This window comes from Eptatretus burgeri, chromosome 6, assembly GCF_056783735.1.
Source record: "Eptatretus burgeri isolate ZD-2024b chromosome 6, Ebu_testis_v1, whole genome shotgun sequence".
Classification (NCBI taxonomy): Eukaryota; Metazoa; Chordata; class Myxini; order Myxiniformes; family Myxinidae; genus Eptatretus; species Eptatretus burgeri.
In genome coordinates, this window is record NC_140966.1 from 89,230,370 (window position 1) to 89,257,887 (window position 27,518).

General features: G+C 41.6%; 2 protein-coding genes across 7 annotated transcripts in view; both read left to right on the top strand.

Moving 5' to 3' along the window:
- LOC147025292 (uncharacterized) overlaps positions 1-3,446 on the top strand; it is a 37,841-nt gene extending 34,395 nt beyond the window's left edge. For all 4 annotated transcript variants that reach the window (XM_085886160.1, XM_085886161.1, XM_085886162.1 and 1 more), the window contains 2 exons: positions 2,784-2,876; positions 3,237-3,446. In XM_085886160.1, coding sequence (XP_085742286.1) covers positions 2,784-2,876; positions 3,237-3,331 — 188 coding nt within the window. In that variant the 3' untranslated portion in view covers positions 3,332-3,446. The remainder of the gene's footprint in view (positions 1-2,783; positions 2,877-3,236) is intronic.
- A 4,740-nt stretch (positions 3,447-8,186) lies between these two features.
- The window catches only part of LOC147025293 (enteropeptidase-like), a 381,080-nt gene continuing 361,748 nt past the window's right edge, over positions 8,187-27,518 (top strand). For 2 of the 3 annotated variants that reach the window (XR_015059442.1, XM_085886158.1), the window contains exon 1: positions 25,970-26,182. Coding sequence is in view for 1 of the 3 variants with exons in the window: in XM_085886158.1 (XP_085742284.1) it covers positions 26,035-26,182 (148 nt within the window). In the remaining 2 variants the exon portion in view is untranslated. Of the gene's footprint in view, positions 9,916-10,275; positions 10,366-10,554; positions 10,629-25,969; positions 26,183-27,518 lie in introns of those variants that run through there. The other variant, XM_085886159.1, reaches the window with a different exon arrangement.

The window sequence follows — 27,518 nt, forward strand, 5'->3', positions numbered from 1 at the left end:
ATCCAGGAAAACAACTCGACATTGATATCGAACACATAACCAAGTTTCATCAAGATCGGATCAAAGTCCATGGAGTTATGCTCTGGACACACAGACAGACAAGCCGGTAGGCGGACATGGGAAGTCGACTACCTAATAGAACCTGACGCGATGGGCCCGTTCGATGGGGAAATGACCTGAGGATTAAGCACAAGAAAATTCATGATTCCAGCTTCAAGGGTTAATGCTGCAGATTGTTTTTTCGTTAAAATACCCCCACATTTAGAGGTTTTTTGGCCGTTGCTAGGCAATGGAGGGTTCCATACCAAAGGTTCTTTCTCACACATAACCAGGACATACCATGAACCTACCATAGCAGTTTCATGTATATCTGAGTCATAGTCTCTGAGATATAACGAACTTAGTTTTTTTATTGTTTTCGACCGGGGTTCATTCAAAGTCTATCTTCTCCGACAGTTTTCATAGGATCCGGCTGGAAATTTTTGACAATATGGCTGAATGTACTGCCCACGATCGCTCGTGGCCTGATTTTTGATTTTCGAAAAAATAATTTTTTTTATGATTTTTCAAAAATTTCAAAGTCTTGTTGCATCGGCAACGGTGGTGTCCATTGCAACGGTTCTCATTTGCACACAACTTGGTCATGGTATGAGCATACCAACCAAGTTTCATCGAAATCACCATTGTATTAACGGAGCACTGGACCGAACAGAGAGACAGACAGACAGACAGACAGACAAACATCAACGGAAATACTGATAATAAGGGTAGAAAAAAAACCTCAAACATTTTTTTTGAGATTTTTTTTTCCTACTCGATCGACTACCCAACACACAGACAGACACACAGACATAACAAATAGAGTGGTCACTCTGGCTGGCGCTCGTGAACGAATTAGCTCTTCCACTTGATGTGGACGGAGGTTATGTTTTCACCCGTCTGTCTGTCTCTCCATTTGTTTATTTGTGAGCAGAATATATCAAATGGTTCTGGACTGATTGAGCTGAAATTTAGTGCCCAAATTGGCTGAATGACATGAACGAATTGTTGACATTTTGGTGAAGATTCAGATCCCGATCCGATAATTCTTAAAAGTGATTCTTCACAATTCTGAGGCAGTGCCAAAAACGATATATAGCATGATATTTATAAAAATTTGGAGATGGACAATGATGAATCTTAGTGGATGATTTGGGGAGGTGAAAAGAACAAGCTCATTAGATTTTGGTTTCGGTCCAGATGCAGATCCAGCCTATCCTTGGGATGCAAAAGGTGAACTATTCAGCCTGACAGAGGGATGTGTTGTACTGAGTGCCGTTCTAGTTTGTACATGTTCCATATAAAATTCAAATGGTTTAAAAACTTAGTGAAGAGAACAAACAAAGAAGGACAGAAATTTGTAACACATTTTTTTTAATGTTTGAAAAGAAGACAGCTTTACTGAAAGACTTACATTGTCAGATGAAGCTCATTTCAGGCTTACAGGTTATCCGAACAAGCAGAACACCCGACTTTGGGCGGAAGAAAATCCTGAGCAGTTCCACCAACGACCCTTACACAGTGAATGTGTCACAGTGTGGTGTTTCTTGTGCTGGAGTCATTGGGCCATATTTCTTTTCCGCTGCCAATGGAGCAACTGCACCAGTGACATCAGAGCTATATCAATAAATGATGAGCAATTGTCATGCTCTAAAACAAAGGAACATGGGATTCGATGGTCATAACAGGTTACAAGAAGCAAATACCCACACCGCTCATGTATCAATGTCACTCCTGAAGGACCTTTTCCCAGATCATCACATACCATGATTTGGAGATGCTCCATGGCCAGCCACAAGTGTGGATTTATGAGCACCCAATTTCTTCTTGTGGGGTCCCTAAAATAGACTGTCTACCAAACAAGACCAAGGATTATATTCAAGAACGTACGCAAACTGACCAGGAAATTGCCCGTATTCCATTTGAAACCTTCAGGAAAGTGATGCAAAACATAATTGTCTGTGCATACATGAAAATGGTGGTCACTTAAAAAGTTATTTGCAAGACCTAGATCTTTTAATCAGCTGAAGTATTCTCCTGAACCTGCTCTTTTGTCTGATGTATGAATATTCTCATTTTCTATTAGTGTTATTTCTGCATGAAATAAGTGTGTCAGTTATTTCTTGCCCACCCTGCATATTGCGAACCATGGTGTCTCTCTGTGCATTCTTCGTCTGTCTCCCATTTCTGGTGACCACTTCCTGCGCTGCGTTTGAAAAGCTGCTCATTGGTTATTTTGCATTTTCATTTCACTTTTCTTAATGCAATATATGCAGTCACTTTATTGTCCCTTCCAGTAATCTTTAAAATCAACAAGAATAGCTCGATTGAAGTGGACTTGATGCAGATCTTCATGGAGTAACACAATTTAAAACAGCTATATTTTGTACCCTTTTCAGCCGAATTCATCCTCCGACGCCTGATGTTGCACCACCATTTCACAGTGGACAATAGAAATAGTTCAGAGCTTTGGCTCTGAGTGAAACCAAGAGTGTAACAAAATTAACCTGTTTAAACTCCATTAAATAGTATAGATTGATAAATGAACTGAAACTTTTCCTGCCACAGGGAACGGGAAATTTTGCTTGCAGAAGATAATCTCACCAATATTGAACATTATTTTGATTTTTGCACACTTCCGGCAATAAGGTGGGATAATCTCACCATTTTTGCACATTTTAGGTGTATATAACGTGTCTAATAAACGGAGTTAACTTCACCTGCTCTAAAAACGACTTCTTCAGGGCCTGAGACAATCACAGCAGCGCTGATTACATCTACCGTTGAACGAGGTAGTAATACAGAAGCACCAAGTGAATCGAGTGCAGCAGTTCCAGGTAAGTCGATGTGGGTTGTTGTTTCCTTCCCACTTCTTTCAGTCCATCCTGTTGAGGAATTCCAACCTTATGTCTGCATGTTCCACTTCACCATTGTCAGTGCATTGCCATCTACAATATGTCATATTGCTCTTTTGTTTGTTTAGATTTTACAAATCATAAAAAGCGATTATAAGATTGCGCCTTCGGTTCAGTTTCTGGAATAATGTTGAGTATTCTCACCAATATTGAACATCATTTTGATTTCTGCACATCTCCCAGAATAATGTGAGATAATCTCACCATTATTGCACATTTGAGGTTTGTTTAACATCAGATAAAGGGAGTTAACTTCACCTGCTCCAAAAACTATTTCCACAGGGCCTGAGACAACCACAGCAGCACTGATGTCATCTACCATTGAACTAGGTAGTACTGCACCACCAAGTAACTCTAGTGCAACAGTTCCAGGTTAATCTGTGAGGGTTGTTTGTTTCCTTCCTGCGTCTCTCAGTCCATCCTGTTCATTAATTCCCATCTTATGTCGACATGCATGACTTCGCCATTGTCAGTAAATTACCATCAACCATTTGTCACATTGCTCTTTCATTTGTTCAGACTTTTGGAATAACAAAAAGCAATTATAAGATTGTGTTTCTCGTATAGTTTCTGGAATAATGTTCAACCCACGGAATGTAAAATGTGACTTCAAATCATCAACCACCCCCCCCCCCCAAGTCTCAACCCTCACCCCTCCTGGGGACTCTGTCCCATCTTTGCTCTCCACCCTCTCTTCCAACCATTTGTCCTCATTCTCCCCCCCCAACCCTCAGGCATCAATCTCTTCCCGACTTCAAGCCGACAAACACCCACTCCACCTCCCCCCCCACCACCGCAACTCCTCAACTCCCGAACCCCACCAAAAGTCCCCAACTCACCCTTCCACAAAGTCTCAACCTCCTCCTCCCAGCTCTGTCCAATATTTGCTATCCATCCTCCACCCCCCCTCCCAACCACAACTCTGCCCTCCCCTCCTCACATTCCTCCTGCTCATGAAACCAAACGGGCATTCCCAAATTCATCATTACATATTTCTTCATTCGCACATCGAACCAGCGGACTACTGGTATAAATCAGGGTTTGGTCGGAGATAACACTCATCGGGGTAATTATCACAAGCGGTTACTTGGTCTCTGAGAGACGATAAGGTGTGGCGCATAACGTTGGTTTGCTCGGCCAATTAACCTCTGTTGCCTGGCTGATGACACGGTTCTCCATCTGCTCAATAATCTCCCAGGTATGGGAAACCAACACTGGGCATGAGGATCCGACCAGAGGTGAGAGTTGTTGATGTTGACCCTGAAGCGAATAACTCCAGAGCTTTCAACGTCCAACACATCCAAAAACCAGTGCCAGACATCCTCACCCCCTCCACATGAAGTGCCGGGTAGCCCCTGCGAGTATTTACGGAGTGGACAAGAAATATCTGACACATTTTATACCTGTTCAAAATTCTAAAATATGTTATCTTTAATTTTGTTTTCATTTCAAATTATAAAAGGATCACTGCAAGATTTACTACAATAGTTGAGCAGACAAATATTGAGAGAGGAAGGATCCTAGAGCTGTACTTTGAGTGTGCATCAATCATTCAGGCTCATAGAGAATTCAAAATAATTCAGGATGTCAACAAATGTCCTTCCAGGAACAGCACTGTACAAAACTCTCATTTGCCAAAAAACTTTCACAGGCATTGAAAAAAGGAGAACATCTCTTTTTTTTTGCTATATCGATGCTAATAGTCCATTTGCCCTTCATATGTTCACTGTAGTGTACCTATGAATTGTCAAAGGTACAAGGTATTTTGGTTGATTTGTCATCCTAAGGGGTCCCTGAAGTATTCCAGCTGGGTTGTCCTCAGGACAACTTTGGGCAATTTTTTTTAATATGCAAGTTAGGGCCGCCATTACTAAAAAATCAATTTTGTTGAATAGCTCCGCAACTTTGCATGATAATGTCACAAAAGTGGTGTCTATACCCATGTTTTCTTGGTCAAGGATTAATATGAAGGTATTAAAAAAGTTACCACATCCATATATTTTGTCTTTATGTAAATTATTTGCCGCCATTTCCCAAAAATCGACTTTGTTGAATATCTCTGCAACTTTACATGATAATGTCACAGTAATGGTGTTTATGCCTATGTTATCATGGTCAAGGATTAAGATAAAAGTATTAAAAAAGTTACCCCATCCATATATTTTGTCTTTATGCAAATTAGTTGCCGCCATTTCCGAAAAATCGACTTCGTTGAATATCTCTGCAATTTTACATGATAATGTCACAGAAATGGTGTCTTTTCCTGTTTTCATGGTCAAGGATTAAGATAAAGGCATTAAAAATGTTACCACATCAAGGTTCATATGTATAATATATGTATTTGATATTATTTAATTGATGTACATGTGGTAACTATCAATAATATCCAATTCTGTCTTCAGGATATAACGATGGCTAGCGGAATGTGTCTGCTCATGGCCAAGTCGCTCCCAAGGAAGTCAATGTTGCAGATGCAGTAGTAATTGGAGAAAAGATGGTCATGTCATTCCGCAACTCTCTGCCGTCCGGCTTCCATGGCAAGATTTCCAACCAGGTCAAGATGATGGAACAACTCAAACGAGGCATGAAGATTGGCAGTAAGACTGCCTTTGACATGGAGGCCATCTTCATCCGCCTTCTGATGGTCGGACAACAACGACAGCTGAAGCTAGCACCCATCTTTCAATACGAACTGTGTGCATTCCCGCCCTCAATCATCGATGAGTATGGCTGCTTACGCAAGGGCAACAAATCTGTTCTTGCCAATCGTTTGGGTGTGAAACAACTCGATGCTCCAGCTCCAGACATTGTGATCGTAGATGCACAGCAGCTGCTTTACCACATCATATGGCCACATGGAGGGGATGCCTCCATTGTCATTGAGAGTATCAAGCGTCGTCTCTCATGTTATCCTGATGGTACCGAGAAGATTTTGGTATTTGACAGGTATAATGATATCTCAGCAAAAGACCACGAGAGGAAGCGACATGATGGCGAGGGTTCAACAGATTATAACTTGACCATCAGCAGTCCACTTCCTAATCGTGATGCCATTCTTAAGAACAAGCACAACAAGCGGGAACTCTCACGGGTGCTGTCCTCATTCAACATGGGTGCTGATATATCGATCGAGAGTAGAGATGGTGGCTTTGCACATGATGAGGCAGATATCACGGTGATCTCACACCTGCTACAAGCTGCCGAATCTGGTATGGTGGTGATTCGAATCCTGAGCGATGACACCGATGTATTTGTGCTTTTGATGTACTGGGTGTGGGCGATGCAGCTGCACAATATTTACAGTATCCAGATTGAATGCTGGAATGGGGCAGTGATTGACATCAATGCGAGCTGTATGCTTCTGGGCCAGAAGTGTCTCCAGTTACCTGGAATGCATGCAGTGAGTGGCTGCGACAGTTTCCTACCCATTCAACAAGGGGAAGATCAGCGCTCTGAATGTTTTGAAGGCAGGTGACTTCCCAAGGCTGTTTGAGGTCCTGGGCGAGGAAGATGCCACACACGAGGATCTAATGAACACAGGCCAACAGTTCTTCACGGCCTGAAATGGTCAACCGCCAGGTACTTCGATGAGTATGGCACGCTATCAGCTATACTCCCGGAAGAAGGGGAAGCCAATGCAGATCATGGCATTGCCTCCAACAGAAGTGAATCTGCTTCTTCATGTTCGCCGAGCACACCTTCAGATGATGTTGTGGAAGGCTGCTGATCAGCAGGCTCCTCCGTGTGTGGACATCACACAATTTGGATGGGAATTAAATGATGGTATTCCATCACCTGTCCTTGACATACAGTAGGTCCTCCGGCTCCACAAGGGCTCATCGATGTCATAAGCTGTGGATTTAAAGCAGAGGGCAAGGCATGCAGTACCGAGGGATGCAGCTGCCACCGACATACCATGTCATGTATGGCTTATTGCGTGTGCGCTGGTGGTGAAGGCTGTTTCAACCCTTTTACGGCAAGGAATGATGTGGAGGATAATGTACAGGATGATGCAGAGAATGATGATGATGAAGATGATTAGTGTTGAGGAGTTTGGAGGATAATTTATGGATTAGTTTGCATATTAGTTTGGAATGAATATGTTGTGCAACATTATTACTGCATTAACAATTCCATGATTTCCGTTTTTGTTGTGATTCGATTGTTACTTTGTCGTTGTAGTAAATGTCATGATCCTCCAACATGGTGTACAGCTTGAAGTATATGGATATGGTAACATTTTTAATGCCTTTATCGTAATTTTTGACCATGAAAACATAGATATAGACACCATTTCTGTGACATTATCATGCATAGTTGCAGAGATATTCAACAAAGTCGATTTTTCGGTAATGGCGGCAACTAATTTGCATAAAGACAAAATATATGGATGTGGTAACTTTTTTAATACCTTTATCTTAATCCATGAAAACATGGGTATAGACACCATTTCTGTGACATTGTCATGCAGAGTTGCAGAGATATTCAACAAATCAATTTTTCAGTAATGGTGGACCTAATTTGCATATTAAGTTTGCCCAAAGTTGTCCTGAGGACAACCCAGCTGGAATACTTCAGGGACCCATTGGGATCACAAATCAACCAAAAAAACCTTGTACCTTTGACAATTCATATCTTCTCAAAATGGCAAATGGACTATAATGGATGATTACCTCTGCCACCTATGGTGGATGGAGGTTGTATTTTCAATCCTGTCTGTCTTGTCTGTCCCTCCATTTGTTTATTTGTGAGCAGGATATCTCAAAAGTTTGTGGACTGATTCAACCGATATTTGGTACACAAATTGGCTGGATGACAAGGACGAATTGTTTAGATTTTGGTGACGATTCAGATCAGGACACAATTTTTTAAAAGCGATTCTTCACAGTCGTGAGACAGGGCCAAAAATGAAATAGAGCATGATATTTTAAAAAAAAGTTGTGGATGGATAATGACGAAACTTTGTGGATGATTTGGGGAGGTGAAAAGAACAAGCTGATTCGATTTTGGTTTAGGTCCAGATGCAGATCCAGCCTATCCTTGGGATGCAAAAGGTGAACTATTCAGCTTGGCAGAGGTATGCGATATACTGAGTGCCGTTCTAGTTTGTACATGTATCCATAGAAAATTCAAATGATTCAAAAACTTAATGAAGAGAACAAACAAAGGAGGACAGAATTTTGCAACACATTTTTTTAATGTTTGAAGAAGATTACAGGTTTATTGAAATACTAATCATGTCAGATGAAGCTCATTTCAAGCTAACAGGTTATGCTAACAGCGAGAACACCCGACTTTGGCTGGAAGAAAATCCTAAGCAGTTCCACCAACTACCGTTACACAGTGAATGTGTCACAGTGTGGTGTTTCTTGTGCTAGAGTCATTGGGCTGTATTTCTTTTCTGCTGCCAATGGAGCAACTGCACCAGTGACATCTGAGCGATACCAAGAAATGATGAGCAATTTTCTTGCTCTAAAACAAAGGAACATGGGATTCGATGGTCAAACTGAGTTACAACAAGCAACGACCCACACTCATGTATCAATGTCACTCCTGAAGGACCTTTTCCCAGATCATCACATATCACGATTTGGAGATGTTCCATGGCCAGCTAGAAGTCTGGATTTATCAGCACCAAATTTCGTCTTGTGGGGGTCCTTTAAATAAACTGTGTACCAGACAAGACCAAGGATTATATTCAAGAACGTACGCAAACTGACCAGGAAATGGCCCGTGTTCCATTTGAAACCTTCAGCAAAGTGATGCAAAACAGAATTGTCAATGTATGTCAAGGCCTACATGAAAATGGTGGTCACTTAAATAGTTGTTTGCAAGACCTAGATCTTTTAATAAGCTGAAGTATTCTCCTGAACCTGCTCTTTTGTATGATGTATGAATATTCTCATTATCTATTAAAGTGTTATTTCTTCATGAAATATGTGTGTGTCAGTTATTTCTTGCCCACCCTGCATATTGCGAACCATGGTGTCTGTCCGTGCGTTCTTCATCTGTCTCCCATTTATGGTGACCACTTCCTGTGCTGCGTTTGAAAAGTTGCTAATTGGTTATTTTGCATTTTCATTTCACTTTTCTTGATGCAATATATTCAGTCGCTTTATTGTCCCTTCCTGTAATCTTTAAAATCAACAAGAATAGCTGGATTGAAGTAGATTTGATACAGATCTTCATGGAGTAACATAATTTAAAACAGCTATATTTTGTACCCTTTTCAGCCGAATTCATCCTCCAACGCCTGATGTTGCACCACCATTTCACAGTGGACGGTATAAATCGTTCACAGCTTTGGTTCTGAGTGAAACCAAGAGTGCAACAAAATTAACCTGTTTAAAGTCCATGAAATATTATAAATTGATATTTATAATCGATATAAATTGATTATATAAATTGGCAAATGAACTGAAACTTTTCCTGCCAGCGGGAATGGGAAATTTTGCTTGTAGAAGATAATCTCACCAATATTGAACATTATTTTGATTTTTACACACTTCTGACAAGAATGTGGGATAATCTCGCCATTTTTGGACATTTTAGGTGTATTTCTCCTGTCTGATAAACTGAGTTAACTTCACCTGCATAGCCTGGTGTTGGCTCAGTGGTGAGGGTGGCGGCTTGGGATCCTCGGGTCCTGAGTTCAAGCCCCGTCAGCCACTGAATGAATGCACCAGGGGGTTGACTCAGCCTGTCATCCTTCTGAGGTCGGCAAAATGAGTACCAGTTCCAGTGTGTGTGTACTGGTAGAGGGGCACTGCATCAGCGACATAGTCGCGCTTCAAGAAATGATAGCTACCCTGGCAACTAAGCTGCCATACGACCACAACTTTACCTGCTTCAAAAACGACTTCTTCAGGGCCTGAGACAACCACAGCAGCGTTGAGTATATCTACCGTTGAACGAGGTAGTACTACGGCAGCACCAAGTACCCCGAGTGCAGCAGTACCAGGTAAGTCTATGTGGGTTGTTGTTTTCTTCCCACTTTTCTCAGTCCATCCTTTTGAGGAAATCCCACCTTTTGTCTGCATGTTCCACTTCACCATTGTCAGTGCATTGCCATCTACCATATGCCACATTGCTCTTTTGTTCATTTAGATTTTGTAAATTATATAAAGTGATTATAAGATTGTGCTTCAGATCCATTTTCTGGACTAATGTTGAATAATCAAACCAATATTGAACATCGTTTTGATTTTTTCACTTTTCCCAGAAAAAGGTGAAATAATCTCACCATTTTTGCACGTGTGGGGTTTGTTTAACATAAGATTAAGGGAGTTAACTTCACCTGCTCATCTAACTATTTCTACAGTTACTGCGACAACCATGGAGACACTGAGTACATCTTCCGTTGAACGAGGTAGTACTGCAGCACCAAGTACCTCCAGTGCAGCAGTTCCAGGTCAATCTATGTGGGTTGTTTGTTTCCTTCTTGCTTCTCTCAGTTCATCCTGTTCATCAATTCCCATCTGATGTCGACATGCACTACTTCCCCATTGTCAGTGAATTGCCATCTTCCATTTGTGACATTGCTCTTTCATTTGTTCAAACTTTGGGAATAACATTAATCAATTATATGATTGTGTTTCAGGTGTCGTTTCTGGAAAATTGTTGAACCCACGGAATTGAAAATGTGACTTCAAGTCATCAACCTCACTCATCGGGGTAATTATCACAAGCGGTTATGCCCCTGTCACACCTTGACGATTTAGCCAGCGTATGGCAACGTATCAAAATTTATCTAAAACGCTGGCGTACGCTGAAGTATTGATGATTTTTTTCAGTTTTGGGCGTATAATAGTGTATTCATAACGAGTTGGACGGATGCATAACGTATTAGTAACATACACAGAACGTTTCGATAACTTAGAGATAACTTTATACCAACGAATGCTTAGTGTGTTGTCGGCGTTCACAACTTATGCCCAACGATAGTCTAACTTATGCATAGTGCGCGGAAGCGTATCGCCGACGATCACGTGGCGTAGCCTATTAAAAGGCTGCCGCTCGACGATTCAAGCCGCTGTCACACCTTGACATTTTAGCCAGCGTATGCCGACGTATGAAAAATTTTGGCGAATACGCTGGAACACGTCAAATACGTTATGGGTAAGTTTTGTATACGTTACGAGCACGTTGAAGCACGCTGGCATACGTCGTAGTACACCGAGCTCGTCGACAAATTTTGTGCATGCTCAAAATTTGTTGACGAGCTCGGCGTACTACGACGTCTGCCAGCGTGCTTCAATGTGCTCTTAACGAATACAAAATATACCCATAACGTATTCGACGTGTGCCAGCGTATTTGCCAAATTTTTCATACGCTGGCTAAAACGTCAAGCTGTGACAGCGGCTTACCCATAACGTATTCGACGTGTGCCAGCGTATTCGCCAAATTTTTCATACGTCGGCATACGCTGGCAAAAACCTCAAGGTGTGACAGCGGCTTTACTTGGTCTCTGATAGACGATAGGGTGTGGCACATAACGTTGGTTTGCTCGGCTAATTAACCGCTGTTGCATGGCTGCTGGCACGGTTCTCCTTCTGCTCAATCATCTCCCAAGTATGGTAAACTGACACTGGGCATGAGGATCTGACCAGAGGTGAGAGTTGTAGATGGTGCCCGTGGTCTTTTTATTGACGTGTCTGCCTTTCAGAGTTAGCAAAGGTGACTTCCATCACATTATTTTCAAGTGTTTGTTTGTGCGTTTGTGCATTTATACGTTATTCTTTCACAGGCGAACTGTAGCACCAAGAGGCTCCAAATTTTGGGTGTCGGTACATCAGAATCTGGGCAAGGTTTTAAGCGTCGACATGTTGGCCTTGATGCCCATTTTGAGACCACCAAAGGCTGCTGTAATGTGTATATTTGGGATGTGGTTTCAAGCAGTGCTTCCACTGGCCCACAGGAGAAAGGTAACCACCATGAAGCGAATAACTCCAGAGCTTTTCAACGTCCAACACATACCAAAACCAGTGCCAGATATCCCCACCCCCTCCCCATGTCGTGTCGGTTCGGCCCTGCGAGTATTTACAGAGTGGGCAAGAAATATCTGACACATTTTGAACCTGTTCAAAATTCTAAAATATGTTGTGTTTAGTTTTCTTTTCATTTCAAATTATAAAAGGACCACTGCAAGATTTACTACGATAGTTGAGCAGACAAATACCGAGAGAGGAACGATCCTAGAGCTGTACTTAAAGTGTGGATCAATCATTCAGGCTCGTAGAGAATTCAAAATGTCAACAAATGTCCTTCCAGGAACAGCACTGTACAAATCTCTCATTTGCCAAAAAACTTTAAACAGGCTTTGAAAAAAGGAGAACGTCTCTTCGGACAATGCTCATGGATGATTACCTCTGCCACTTATGGTGGACGGAGGTTATGTTTTCACCCCTGTCTTTCTGTCCCTCCATTTGTTTATTTGTGAGCAGGATATCTCAAAAGGTTGTGGACTGATTCAATCGATATTTGGTGCACAAATTGGCTGGATGACAAGGACGAATTGTTAAGATTTTGGTGAAGATTCAGATCAGGATAGTATAATTTTTTGAAGTGATTTTTCACAATTCTGAGACAGGGCCAAAAACGAAATGGAGCATTCTATTTAAAAAAAAGTTGTGCATGGATAATGAAGAAACTTCGTGGATGATTTGGGTCTGTGAAAAGAACAAGCTGATTCGATTTTGGTTTTCATCCAGATGCAGATCCAGCCTCTCCTTGGGGTGCAAAAGGTGAACTAGCCTGGCAGAAGTATGTATGTGCTATGCTGAGTGCTGTTCTAGTTTGTACATGTTTCCAAAGAAAATTCAAATGGCTTAAAAACTTCGTGAAGAGAACAAACAAAGGAGGACAGAATTTTTTAACGCATTTTTTTTAATGTTTGAAGAACACGACAGGTTTGTTGAAAGACTGATCATGTCAGATGAGGCTCATTTCAAGCTAACAAGCAGAACACCCAACTTTGGGCGGAAGAAAATCCTGAGCAGTTCCACCAACAACCCTTACACAGTGAATGTGTCACAGTGTGGTGTTTCTTGTGCTGGAGTCATTGGGCCGTATTTTCTTTCTGCTGCCAATGGAGCAACTGCACCAGTGACATCTGAGCTATATCAAGAAATGATGAGCAATTTTCTTGCTCCAAAACTGAGGAACATGGGATTCGATGGTCATACCTAGTTACAACAAGCAACTATCCACACTGCTCATGCATCAATGTCACTCCTGAAGGACCTTTTCCCAGATCATCACATATCATGATTTGGAGATGTTCCATGGCCAGCTGGAAGCCTTGATTTGTCAGCACCCAATTTCTTCTTGTGGGGTTCCCTTAAATAAACTGTCTACCAGACAAGACCAAGGATTATATTCAAGAACGTACGCAAACTGACCAGGAAATTGCCCATATTCCATTTTGAACCTTGAGGAAAGTGATGCAAAACATAATTGTCTGTGCACGTCAATGCATACATGTAAATGGTGGTCACTTAAAAAGTTGTTTGCAAGACCAAGATCTTTTAATAAGTTGAAGTATTCTCCTGAACCTGCTCTTTTGTCTGATGTATGAATATTCTCATTATCTATTTAAGTGTTATTTCTACATGAAATCTGTGTGTCAGTTATTTCTTGCCCACCCTGCATATTGCGAACCATGGTGTCTATCCATGCTCTCTTCATCTGTCTCCCATTTATGGTGACCACTTCCTGCGCTGCTGATTTGGTTATTTGAAAATCCAAATAACGTGCTGTTTGAAAAGGTCATTGGTTATTTTGCGTTTTCATTTCACTTTTCTTCATGCAATATATTCAGTCACTTTGTTTTCCCTTCCAGTCATCTTTAAAATCAACAAGTACAGCTGGATTGAAGTGGATTTAATACAGATCTTCATGGATTAACATAATTTAAAACAGCTATATTTTGTACCCTTCTTAGCCAAATTCATTCTCCGACGCTTGATGTTGCGTAAATGTACCCGCTCGGTAAATTGATGTGGGTTGTTGTTTCCTTCTCACTACACTCAGTCCTTCCTGTTAAGTACTGTGATTCCCACCTTATGTATATGTTTTCCACTTTCTCATTGCCAGTGTGTTCCCATCTACCATATAAATATGTCACATTACTCTTTTGTGAGTTTAGATTTTGTTTATAATAAAAAGCGTTTGTAAGATTGTATTTCAGGTGCAGTTTCTGGAATAATGTTCAAAACCATAACCAGTATTGAACATCATTTTGATTTTCGCGCACTTCCCACAATAAGGTTAGATAATCAAATTAAAGACCAATTACTGCACCACAGTTCCAAGAAGGAAGGAAGGAAAGCAGACATAATCTCTCTCTCTCTCTCTCTCTCTCTCTCTCTCTCTCTCTCTCTCTCTCTCTCTCTCTCTCTCTCTCTCTCTCTCTCTCTCTCTCTGTCTCTCTCTCTCTCTCTCTCTCTCTCTCTCTCTCTCTCTCTCTCTCTCTCTCTCTCTCTCTCTCTCTCTCTCTCTCTCTCTCTCTCTCTCTCTCTCTCTCTCTCTCTCTCTCTCTCTCTCTCTCTCTCTCTCTCTCTCTCTCTCTCTCTCTCTCTCTCTCTCTCTCTCTCTCTCTCTCTCTCTCTCTCTCTCTCTCTCTCTCTCTCTCTCTCTCTCTCTCTCTCTCTCTCTCTCTCTCTCTCTCTCTCTCTCACACCACAGTGAATATAGGATGTTGTGAAATTAACATCATTTACAGCAATCCATATTTCAGGAATATAGGGGTGTTCCATGTCAAGTGTACACATTTTTCAGCGAAATTTTGACACATCGTCTCAGATTTCACTTTTTTTGTGCAAGTGTTTGTATCCATGGTAAAACATTATGTGTCAATTTTCAGACCTGGGGGCCCAACGGGGCCTATTTTAGGGCCCTCCAAATTTGGGCACCCCCGGTTGACCCACAATCTTCCAGTGGCCATATCACAGGTTGTAGTGGTCCGATTTGGATGATCTTGGTATCAAAATGCTCGTAAAAGCGAGATCTTTGGAATCGCGTAAAATAAAATCACTCCGAAACAGTAATTCAAAAAGTTATAGTTTTGGGCGCCCTTTGACGTTGTGCCCCCGCCCCCCAGCCAAACCGATGATCCCGATTTTTTTCGTGTGAGAATACCCCTTCATATACTCCAACACCTCAGCATAGATTAAAATGGGATCTCAATGGGTTCAAGTGTGATGATGGTTTTATTGTTCGGGGTCCACATATCACTAATTCTTGATTCGACATTGTGCGATGTTTGCCGTCATCGTTCCAATGACGTCACCTGCTGGCAGGCGACAATGTCTGAAATTGACAATCATAATCTCTGGACTAATATATATATATATATATATATATATATATATATATATATATATATATATATATATATATATATATATATATATATATTGCATCATTTGCGAAAAATTATTCTGCCTATTGTGTCGATTGATTTTTAAGTGTACATTTTTTGTATAACCATCATCGAATTAAGTTATAAATGGGCTAATCTCAGTTTTTGCATATTTTGCAGTAAGCATGGCAACTGAAGATCGAAAGGAGTTCCGAAAATACTGTTGCGATCCGTTCAGCTGCCATAAAACGAAACAACGAAAAGATCTTCGCAATGTGTCAAATGATATGTTGATGAAATTTTCTTCAAAGGTGAAAAAAGATGACAGACTTTGTACTTCGTGCAGAAAAAAACTTTCTCAGTTGTCGCCAGAGCGTATTGAAGAATAATCCTCGACCAGTTCAAAATTATCAGAAGGTACTATCGAAGGCAAGGCAGAATCTATTTCGACAGATGAGGACGAGGAGGTTTATAGGCGAGAAGCAGAAGTTGACCTATTAAACCAGTCGTTATTGATGATGGGCGAAAGCCCATTCGACAAATGAAAGGCGGAAAGGAACCCAGGGTACGTTCCTGAAAAGCGAAGTAAAGTGGAAGATTCTGTGCAAAAGAAATTAGAACTAGTTGCTGGACCAAGCACTGCGGAGAAAACACAAAATACAGCGTCAAAATGTGATGACAACTGCATGCCAGAGGTGATCAAAAGCTTGAAAGAAAAATATGTTGTTTCGAGCCGTTCAGAGCAAATACGTATACTGACAATATTTGCTAGGAATATGGGCATCAGAGGGATGATGAGTGAATTCAGTTGCTTCCAAAGAATGGCTGTGCAAGTCCAAAATTTAGAGAAAGAAAATGGTATGCTCTCGTCTCCAAATCCCAAAAAGGGAAAATATTGCCTGACGAAGTGAAATCCGCCGTAACCGAATGTTACCGAAGTGATGAAGTCAGCCGAATAATGCCAGGAAAAAAGGACTGTGTGGTGGTCAGGAATGAAGATGGAAAAGACAAAATTCAAAAGTGCCTGGTACTAAACAATCTCAAGTGAACTGTTTCAGAAATTCAAAGAGAAGAACCCTGGCTTGAAAGTTGGATTCGCGAAGTTCGCCATGCTCCGTCCCTTGGAGTGTGTCCTGGCCGGTTCAAGCGGTACACACAGTGTATGTGTATGTATGATACATCAAAATGTGAAACTCATGATGTTTGGTTCCAAAATGCCACAGGTAGTCAAACTTCCTAGCTATCATCATGTGATAGCACGCATAGTTTGTAACCCAGCACAAACGGCATGTTATTTCAGAACTTGTGAAAGTTGCCCATCAATTGAAGACTTCAAAACTGAAGGCCTGGTCACACCTTGACGTTTTAGCCAGCGATGGCAACGTATTAAAATGTATGTAAAACGCTGGCTTACGTTGAACTTTTGATGTTTTTTTTTTTAAAGATTCGGACGTATTCATAGCGACTTGGTCTTATGTATAACGCATTGGTAACGGACTCAGAACGTTTCGTTGTGTAGATAACTTATACCAACGAATGCTGAACCTGTTGTCGGCCTACACAACCTATGCCCAATGATAGTCTAACTTAGGCATAGAGCGTTGCACGCATCTCCGGCGATGTCGTGACGTAGCCTATTAAAAGGCTGACGCACAACGATTCGAATCATAACTGCCGTAGAAATGGAAGTGACAACATCGCGGTCACACCTTGGCGATCTTGCCAGCGTATGCCGACCTAAGAAAAATGTGTCTAAAACGTTGGGGCACGTCAAATACGGTATGAGTAAGTTTGGTATACGTGAGTAGAACGCTAAAGTACACTATCATACGTCGTAGTAAGTAGAGTACGTCAAGAAATTTTAAACATGTTCAAAATTTTTGGACGTATTCGGCGTATGACACACGCTCCGCATGCGATGGGGATAAGTTTTACACACGATATGCGGACGCTTACACACGTTCACAAAGGCTACTTATAAGCTACTCATAAGTCGAAACACGTCGCGGTAATGTCTTTTTTTACACGAAACTTATTTCTAACTTATGTTTGACGTGCTTTGAACCAATTATTTACGTAGTCCCAACACACATCGACGTATGGAGACGTATTCAAATGACGTCTTCCGGTCGACAAAAAAAAATAAATGAACGTGTTTCTAGCTTACAACTGTATATAAAGACGTGTTCCCAGCGGTTTTGGGAATTGGTATATAAAAATGCTGCTCATAAAAGGGGAACCCAACAGTGTTTTCGAGTCCTTTTTTAGTCGATGTCCATGTCAGCAGTAACAGTATCAGTATTAGTATTAGTATTAGTATTAGTAGTAGTTTGTTCATGTTGGCAGTAGTAGGTGAGTGTGAGGGGGAGGGTGTGGGTTATGATGGATCATCCTTGCGTCCACGTGTCCACGGGTAGGAAACATCTTTTCACCATTGTTCGAAGTTCTTCGCGGCTAATTTTTTATGGGGCTTTTTCAACAATGAGCTTTAGCTTGTTTTTACGGTTTAGGTCTATTCATAATGGGTTGGACAAATGCACAATGAACTAATAATGTGCATAGAGCGCTTTGATTACTTATAGATACGATATACCAACGAATAATTATCGTGAAGCCGGCGTTTGCAAACTATGCCCAACGATAGCCTAACTTATCCATATCGTGCGGCAGTTTATCTTTGCCGGTGACGTAGGGTTTGCTATTCATAGGCTGCCACTCACCGATTTAAATGGCTGCATCTCCACTATTGAAAGTAGACGCTTGCGCTCAACAATTGGATTTTTTTTACACTCAACGACTTTTAAACGGTACCACTCAGCTATTTTCATTGTTTACAATGAACGATTTAAATTGCTGTCACTCGCCTTTGTTTTTTTACGCTGGCGCTCGGAAATTTTAATCGTTTATATTGAACGTGCTAAATCGCTCAAACCCCACTATTGAAAGTAGACGCTTGCGCTCAGCAATTCGATTTTTTTTACACTCAACGACTTTTAAACGGTACCACTCAGCTATTTTCATTGTTTACAATGAACGATTTAAATTGCTGTCACTCGCCTTTGTTTTTTGACGCTGGGGTTTTGAAATTTGAAGCGTTTCTTCTGAACGTGTTAAAACGCTCAAACTCGACTATTTTAAATAGGCGCTGCCGATGGACAATTGGAATCATAGCCAAGCTAGACATCGAAGTGTGAACATCCTCGTCATGCCGAGGAAAAGTTTGAAGAATGCTGCAAATAAGTGTCCTGGCCGTGGCCGTGGACGCTGACGCAAGAACGATCCATTATACCGACGTCTTTCAGCCTATGAGTAACTTAAAAGTAACGTCTGTCGATGTGTGGCAACGATCGCGTAACGTGCCAACAACACGTTAATCATAGGTTAGAAATAAGTTTCGGGTACGCTAAACATTACCTCGGCGTGTCTCAACTTATGATTAACTTACAAGTAGCATGTGTTGACGTCTGTCAACGATCGCAGACCGTGCATACAACTTGTGGCCAGCGTAGCGGAACGTGTGAGTCATACTCCGGCATACGTCGTGAAATTTCAAGCATGAAAAAATTTAAGGACAACCAAAAAGTACAACGTTTAAAGCCAGCGTCCAACGACGTATGGCAGTGTTTTTCAGCGTGCTCTCAATGTTATCAAAACTTACCCATAACGTATTCAACGTGTGCCAGCGTTTTAGAAAAAAAATTCAAAAATTGGCACACGTTGGCTAAAACCTCAAGGTGTGACCGGGCCTTGAGCTACTGAGTGCTTATGAACTGGAGGATATTGATGAAATTCAGTTTAAATGGTGGACATCCACCGACAGATCTGAACTGAGCTCCATGGTCCTGCCTTTGGAAGAATTAATTAATTAATCAATTCTGTGACCGCGGTGAAATTGGTGAGACACGACTTCATTGCCAAGGCCCAATCTCAGTTTCTGAAAAATAAGAAAGACAAAATCGATGAAGGAGAACTTGTCATTATTGGAGACTTCTCAGAGAACTATTCGTTTATCATACAGGATGCGGCCCAAGGATTCCATTGGAACTGCTCTCAAGCGACAATTCACCCCTGGGTTTACTATTTCAAATTGGACGATGGCAAATTAAACCATGATTCGTTCATGATTATATCATAATGCAATACTCACAACGTTGTCTCAGTCCACCTCTTCCAAATAATGCTCATTGAACACTTGAAATCTCGCTTTGGAAATGTAAAGAAACTTTATTATTTCTCAGACAGTTGCGCTAGCCAATATAAGAATTGCAAAGCCTTCATAAACCTATGTCGTCACAAATCAGAGTATGGTATTGACGCAGAATGGCATTTTTTTGCCACAAGTCATGGCAAGGGCCCTTCAGATGGCTTGGGGGGTACAGTCAAACGAGAAGCAACACGCGAGAGACTGCGTAGACCTTTCGACAGTCAAATTATTTCTCCAAAAGATTTTTTCGCCTTTGCTGAAAATGGTTTGAATGAAATGAAGTTCGGTTACAGGACCCAAGAGGCGTATGACGAGGAAGAACGAAATCTGGAAGAAAGGTTAAAAACGGCCAAAACCATAGCTGGAAGTCAAAAACTTCATGCGTTCGTCCCTATTTCTGAAACTGCTCTTCAAGTACGCGAATTCAGCCTTAGCGAGGAACACCGTATCGAGTCAGCTATTTCAAAATCTACACCAACTTTTAACGGGAAACTCTCAGGTTATGTCACAGTGCACTATGATGGAAAATGGTGGCTTGCCTGCAGCATGGAAGCCTTTCAGGATACTCATGAAGTGAAAGTGAATTTTCTTCATCCAAACGGGCCCGCAAATAGTTTATTTTTTCCTGACACTGAAGACCACTGCATTTTAGACATTTCTGATATACTTCTTTCCATAGAACCAAAAACTGCTTCAGGTAGAACCTACACAATCAGTAAAAAAGAAACACAGCTGTCAAATAATACATTGGTTGGCAAAAAATCTTGACTATAATATTGTTACGTTTGAGGGGGGGGGGTATGCATTCAAAGGGTAATTAGGATGTTTAATTAGGTATGCCATGCTGTTCGAGTTTACCAGGATCTCGATGTAATAAGTAGCAATTCAGTGGTGATAAGTTGTCTAGTAAATGTTCATTTCTTCAAGGGGGAAATGATAATTGTCACATAATTAGATAGGGACACGGGATAGGGTAAGTGTGTCTGCGAAACCCCTTTTAGTTGTCCCTGGAGGCTGGCCGTGACGTCACAGGACAGGGCTGCGGATGGCTCCGCCCCGTGATCACGATTGTCGGAAGGCGACGGCGGTGGGCCAATAAAACGGCTCGATTGGAAGTGACGAGGACGGGAGGATAAAAAGATTCTGTTCGGGGTCGAAAACGAAGAGGAAGAAGATCGGGACAAAAAGATAGTGTTTTTTTGGTGTGGAGGCTGTTGCGCGGGAGGCGTGCTTGTTGTTGTGCTGATTCGATCGTGTTCTTCATTGTGTCTTGGAGCCTTGCTGGGCCTCGTGCCTCACCTTGGTTGGCTCTGGGGTTCTGCTGACTCGGAGTGCGGGGTCGAACGGCGGGCGGACCTGCCTCCCTCTCCTGCTCGCAATTTGGCGCCAGAACTGGTTCCCTGGTGGCTGTGGGCGGACTTGGGCCAAGACCAGGAGGTCGACAGCACCACGGTTTCTTCTGCCCCCCTGACGAGAGCGGGGCCAGCTCGTCCGACGCCGATCCAGGGACAGTTGCGTCCACACCACGTTCCAGCCTGACCACCAGAAATAGCTACTGTTTGTGTGTGTGTGTGTGTGTGTGTGTGTGTGTGTGTGTGTGTGTGTGTGTGTGTGTGTGTGTGTGTGTGTGTGTGTGTGTGTGTGTGTGTGTGTGTGTGTGTGTGTGTGTGTACTTGGCGTCTTAGAGGATTTGAGATCTGTATATTCATTGGAATTGTCTGTGTTTTCCCCACGCCCAATCCCACACCATCCCGTCGAATCGCCCCGGATCCCTCTTCTTGCCGAGTCTTGTTATTTCTGGTTAATAATAAAAACAAATAAACATCATCAACTCAGTGAAAAGTGACTCGTGCCACCTTCCTCCTCCCGTTTGCGGTAGAGCGATTAGAACCGCCATGTTTGGGTTATAAATAAATAAACCGCCTCCATCGTTTCGGCTCATTCTACGTTGGCGGGACTGTTCAAGTCCCGTGGACGTCACAATATGCTAGGAAAAACTCTTACACGTACGCGTATCGCTTCCAGTTCCTGCATGTGCATGTGGAACATTTATGTACAATATACTGATTTCGTGTATTGGAAATCTTGTGTTCAAATATTGTGCTTTGTTTTGTGGCGTATTGTGTGTCCAGCACCCGAGTCCCACAACATAAATCTTTGTCATGTGTGAACCCATTGGGATCCCATTTTCACTTATGCTGAGGTGTTGGAGTATATGAAGGGGTATTCTCACACGAAAAAATCGGGACCATCGGTTTGGCTGGGGAGCGGGGGCCCAAAGTCGAAGGGTGCCCCAAACTATAACTTTTTGAATTACTGTTTCGGAGTGATTTTACTTTACGCAATTCGAAAGATCTCACGTTTACGAGCATTTTGATACCAAGATCAGCCAAATCGGACCACTACTACCTGTGATATGGCCTCTGGAAGATTGTGGGGCAGCCGGGGGTGCCCAAATTTGCGGGGAGGGGTCCCTAAAATTGGCCCCGATGGGCCCACAGGTCTAATAGTTGGTATTTTGAGGTTTTTTTTTCACCCAAGTGAATAAATGACCAACATATGGGGAGAAAATGAGTTTCTTAGTGTTGGAAGGGTTTGTACACTTGACATGGAATGCCCCAATCGGCAATACTGTACAATAAATAGAAAAGTTTGTATGTCGTTAGTTATCCATTTTTGGGTTTCATGAGGTGGAACAGAGTCCTCCTAGTACTCAAACTATCCACCTCGTCTTCGGGAAGGGCTCACGTTTCATGGACTAAGCTGTTGAATTTGTGTTGTTCTCAGAGTTTTGTTGCAATGGCTTTTTAGGATCATCACTGAACCTCGGACTTCATCCAATTGTAGTTTGTTTGTGGTAATATTTCTGGGGATGGTTTTCAAAATCTCAATGAGGTTATTCTTTATCATTCCAATTGCTACAGTTATCACTGTAATATTTTGACGTTCTTCAGCTTCCACAATCTCTTGATCTCATTTTCGGGGTCCTGGTATGTGGTCCTTTTCTCGATTTCTGCATAATTTAAGCCAAAATCGCTGGGTACTGATTGCTCAATCAACAATGCTGTATTTTCCTTTTTGTATCTGAGTACTATGTCTGATCACAATGCTTTGTTTTCTATGTTCATGCTCGATGGGATCACCAGGTCGTCCGTGAGCATGGCATCCTCATTTTCAATAATTGCCCTTGGTTTGTGTTTCCATGACTTTTCTGGAACTGGGATGTTGAAATTTTTGAAGATATGCCAATGAATCACTTTGCATACTTTGTTGTGCCATTGTGTGTAAAGTTGTTCTGATAGTTTTTTGCATCCCAAAAGCAGGTGACTAGTACTTTCTGTTTCTGTCTTGCAGAACCTATACTTGTCCATCTGGCTCAGTCCTGCCATCTTTTTAAATCCTTTAGTGTGGTGTCCTTGATCTTGGACATTTATTATAATTTGTTCTCCATCCCAGTTGAGCTTTCCTCTTCTCAACAATTCCAATAAGTCTTCTTTGTCGATCCCCACTCTGTCCAATTTTTTTTTTTGTATTTTCCTTCTCTTTTGTCATTCTCCCAGTTGTTTGTGAATATTTGTTGATGTCTTTTTGAATGTATTTATTTTCTTTTCTGCAATCATTGGAGCTGTATGTGTTGCTGTTTCGTTTTCCTGTGTGGTATCTTCTATTCACACCTGTTTTTGGAAATTTTTTGCAAGGTGAGTTTGGGATACTTTTTCAGGTTTCTTGTGTTCATGTTTGTTTGCAAATGGAATATGATAGTCGGTTGCGAATTTCACATAATCAGCTTGTCCTACACTCGTCGCTCTGTGCATCTGGTTGAGTTTCATTGAGTTACGGACTTGGGCTTTGAGGCTCGCCAGGGGAAGCACTCGGGTTCGAGGGAAGCACTCATGTCCCTCCCGAATGCCCGATCTTGAGGCCGCTGGTCAGAGATAACTCTGCACACCGGCGGATTGCTAAGCAAACACAAATGCCAATTGGCACTGCCAATCCTGTTAGGGTTACACAACCTCATGTGATACCTTACCTGTGGATGGCTGAACAAAGGGAGGATCTCATGCCCTCAGCACACACCCGCATTACTGCCGAGCGATACAGTGAGTGTGCGCTGGCTAACAAGAGCAAATTAGTAGGGCTGAATGTCCTGGCGAAACGAATGTGCAGACCACGCTGGACGAATGAAGGAAAAGACATAACTAGATAAGTACATATATAAAATAAGCAATTTATTTATAAAGGGAGGGTGAGGAAAAGTTTGATTTCAGCAATATGTACAGCACGGGAAAGCAACAATTTGTGGGGTGTGGCAAAATAAATACAGTCATACACAAAGAAAAGATACAAGACAGAGCGAAACCAATATTAAAAACTTTGACACTCTTAACTTATGCAAACAATACAGGTGCCATTAGACACACACCCAAGGAAATTAGAGAGCAAGAAAGATGAGATGCAGTTTAGGTGTTCATGAACACTTTCAATACCAGGCGTGGCCGACGGACCTATGCTTCCCAGTCGTGTAGGAGGTGGGGGGAGGGAAGAAAACTGGGGGTGTTTATGGAGTGTCAGTGGGAGGTGCACATGAGGTGATAGTATGATGCAGAAGAGAAAGATTGAAGGAGGTGCATATCTCTAGTTGCTCTTTTAGTTTGTGCATCCACAGCAGATGAGACAGTAGATTGGAGAGACAGAAAGTGTGAGATAATAGCTTAACATGGAGTGTGAGAAAGTCTGTAAATATCTTTGCTAATGAAGATTGGTTGCAGAACTCAGCGGAAGCCGAGTGCCGAGAACTTGACAATTACTCGGCGATGACCCGGCAACTCCTCGGCAATAACTCCAGCTGTCACCACAGCTCGCTCGGATCTGGCTTGGTGACTAACTCACTTGGCGACTTCTGCAGCTATTTTATAGAGCATGGGCGAAGGAGGAGCCAAATAATGACTGTGGTTGCAGAGTTTTGTAGTGGTTGTAGTGAGGTCGGGGAAGCGCTGTGACATTTGTGGCGAAGAGTTTGAAACGGTTGTGGTGAGGTGATTGAAGTGTTTGTGGTGAAGAGGTCGAACATAGTTTATGGTGGGGATTTTTAGGAAAGTGTTTGAAGTTCACATGAAGGTTGTAGCACTGATGGTCTGAGTACTGTGAAGGTTGAAGTGAAGTGTCCGTTGAATATTGCTGTGTGGTTTGAACTGGGATATGGCGTGTGTATGCCAATGAGGGCCTCTATTAACGGCACTGCTCGATCTACTGTGTGCATGCTTGTGTGAAGACGAGGTCGTGTGTGCACAAAGTAAATAAAATAGATGAAAGAATAGCAAATGGAGTTAAAGACAACTAAAAGCCCTACGCAACACATCTTGGCCCATCACGAGACATAATGAAAGGGGCTAACTGAACGAATACTAATGAAACAAGTAAAAAAAGACATAACATGTCATAGCCCGCATTGTTTTAGTACTTTTGCTGGACAGAGTTAAAGGGCTAGCCCATATTTATGTACAACTAAAATGGCCGCCAGTCGGCCATCCTTGATCAGATCACAAACTAAAGTGAGGTGCTTGTGTATGCCATCATGTACTGTGTTTCTGCCAAGTTTGAACAAAATCAGACTACGTATGTCTGAGAAATGGTTGGGGACACCTTTAAGTAACAAAATGGCCACCAGTCGACCATCTTGGATCCGATCTTGACAAAGAAATGACTTGCATATGTAAGCCATCATTCTTTATGTGTGTGCCAAGTTCGAACAATATCGGTAAATGCATGTCCGAGAAATGGTTGAGAACGTGTTTGACACTGGGTTTTTTAACAACTAAAATGGCCGCCAGTTGGCCATCTTGGATTGCATTGCGAAGCAAAATGACGTGCTTATGCATAACCATCATTTTTTGTCTTTGGGTCAAGTATGAATAAAATCAGTGCATACATGTTCAAGATGTGGTTGCGGATGCATGCACACACGCACGTAGGGACACGAAAATCGGGACCAAATTCATAAGCCCCCTTTTCGGACTAAGTCCAATGGGGGCTAATACCTGTCCCGGGACCGCTATATGTTGGGTGTCATTACCTTCACGGAGTGCTGGCTTCACAGAACCGCAACAATATCTTTACTGTGCACCTAATTTATCACATTACGCGATAAATTTTATTTCCATCTGTCCTACATTTAAAAGAGAATGAGAGTTATTGAGAGGTTTTCAAATGTTCATCTCGTGAACAAAGCACATCATTGATTTCAAAAGTATTTTTGCAGGCAATGAGAGATTATTCTAAAATGCTGTTTAAGAGTTCAGAGTATGCAATATGCGGAGACAAATGCTGAGATCGTAACCTCACCATCTCAACAAACATTTTCTCCACCTTGAACCTCAAGTTAAATATTAACATCAAAACATCAATAAAACGATAGGATTCCTCTGTGATAATAGTGCTGTAGATCACGACAAAAACAATTGTAGTCGGATTAAAGTCCACTGGAGCACGGATTTACACTTTCTTCTCAAAGTGGATGTTTGGCCATTGTTGTCGGAAAATGATGTTTGGACGAAGATGGAGTACATTGGAAATCCTCTTAAGTGTGCTGGTGGTCTTGATGTCAGCTGTTGCGGTGACCATATCTGTAATGACCTGGATCAGATTGAATCAAATGGACACTGGTAAGAATTAAGTATATTCTGTAAGCACAGATGTACAAAGAAGTGTAGTGCTGTGATAAGGTACTGGAGGAATGGCTGTTTAGTCACTGAGCATAGTTTATAAATGTTTCTGCCTTTATCAAATCGGGATTCCAGTCTTGGGCTTAATATGTTTTTAAGCTTAAGTGGTTTGCTCGAACTGTATGATTCGACATGAGAGTCGTGTTGTTAGATAATTTGAAGAGCCCTTCGATGAATCTTAATTCTGGATCATCATCATCATCATCATCATCATCATCGTACGATCATCATCATCATTGTACGATCATCATCATCATCATACTCATAGTAATTGTATCTTCTTATTTCACATGATCTTGAAGATAACTATAATTATAATTGAAACAAGTTGCGGTACATTCAACGTGCACTGCCCCCATGCCAAATAAATAAATAACAAATCCTCCAGCGCGCGACATCGCTGGGGCACCTCCGGTGCCTGGTGATACCACCTTGCAACACATGAAGTTGGAATTGGGAGGGAGTGGTGTACAATAATTGATTGATTAATTGCAGAATTAAAATAAATAATTAATTTCTCAATCAATTGCCGAACAGCATATCCAAATTTCACAGCACTGTTTCATCCGAATATGTACAGTAACTGTTTGAAAATTAAGTAATTAATCGAAAAATGAATAATTAATTGATTAATTGATTAATCAATATATCAAAAATACCCTTTTTTAGCCAAATCACATGGTCACTGTCATGTCCAAATATCAGCTTCCGAGCTAAAAATATGCCTGAGATATTGGCGGGATCAGAAATAAAATATACAAGCAATGAACAAATGGATAATTAAGTAATTAATCAATTAATTGATTCATCAAAAAATAACGTTTTTGCCGAAGCACATCTTCACTTTTGTCCCCAAATTTCAGCTTCCTCGCTCAATGGGTGCCTGAAATATTGCTCAGATGAGAAATAAAATAAACAAGTGGTGCCAGGCACAACGAATCCCGCCCATTTTGTAATTTTGACCGATGACCATGACCCCCAAAACTTCGGACCCGACCGATCTTCACAAATATGCATTTTTCACTATAGGAATGGGTAGGATTATAAGTGACAAATAGAAAAAGGTTCACTATAAGCTTATTTTGAAGTAAATCAGATCATTTTGACTAAGTTATGAGCGAAAAACGATTTTGATCTTTTTTGTGACCTTGAACTTTGATTCAATTGGACCCAAAAGTTAATGGGGTCGTCCAAGGTTCATTGCCCACCTGTGGATTAAATTTGATAGTGTTTGCTATTGCCGTTTTGCTGTAAAGTTGCTAAAGCCTAAGTCACA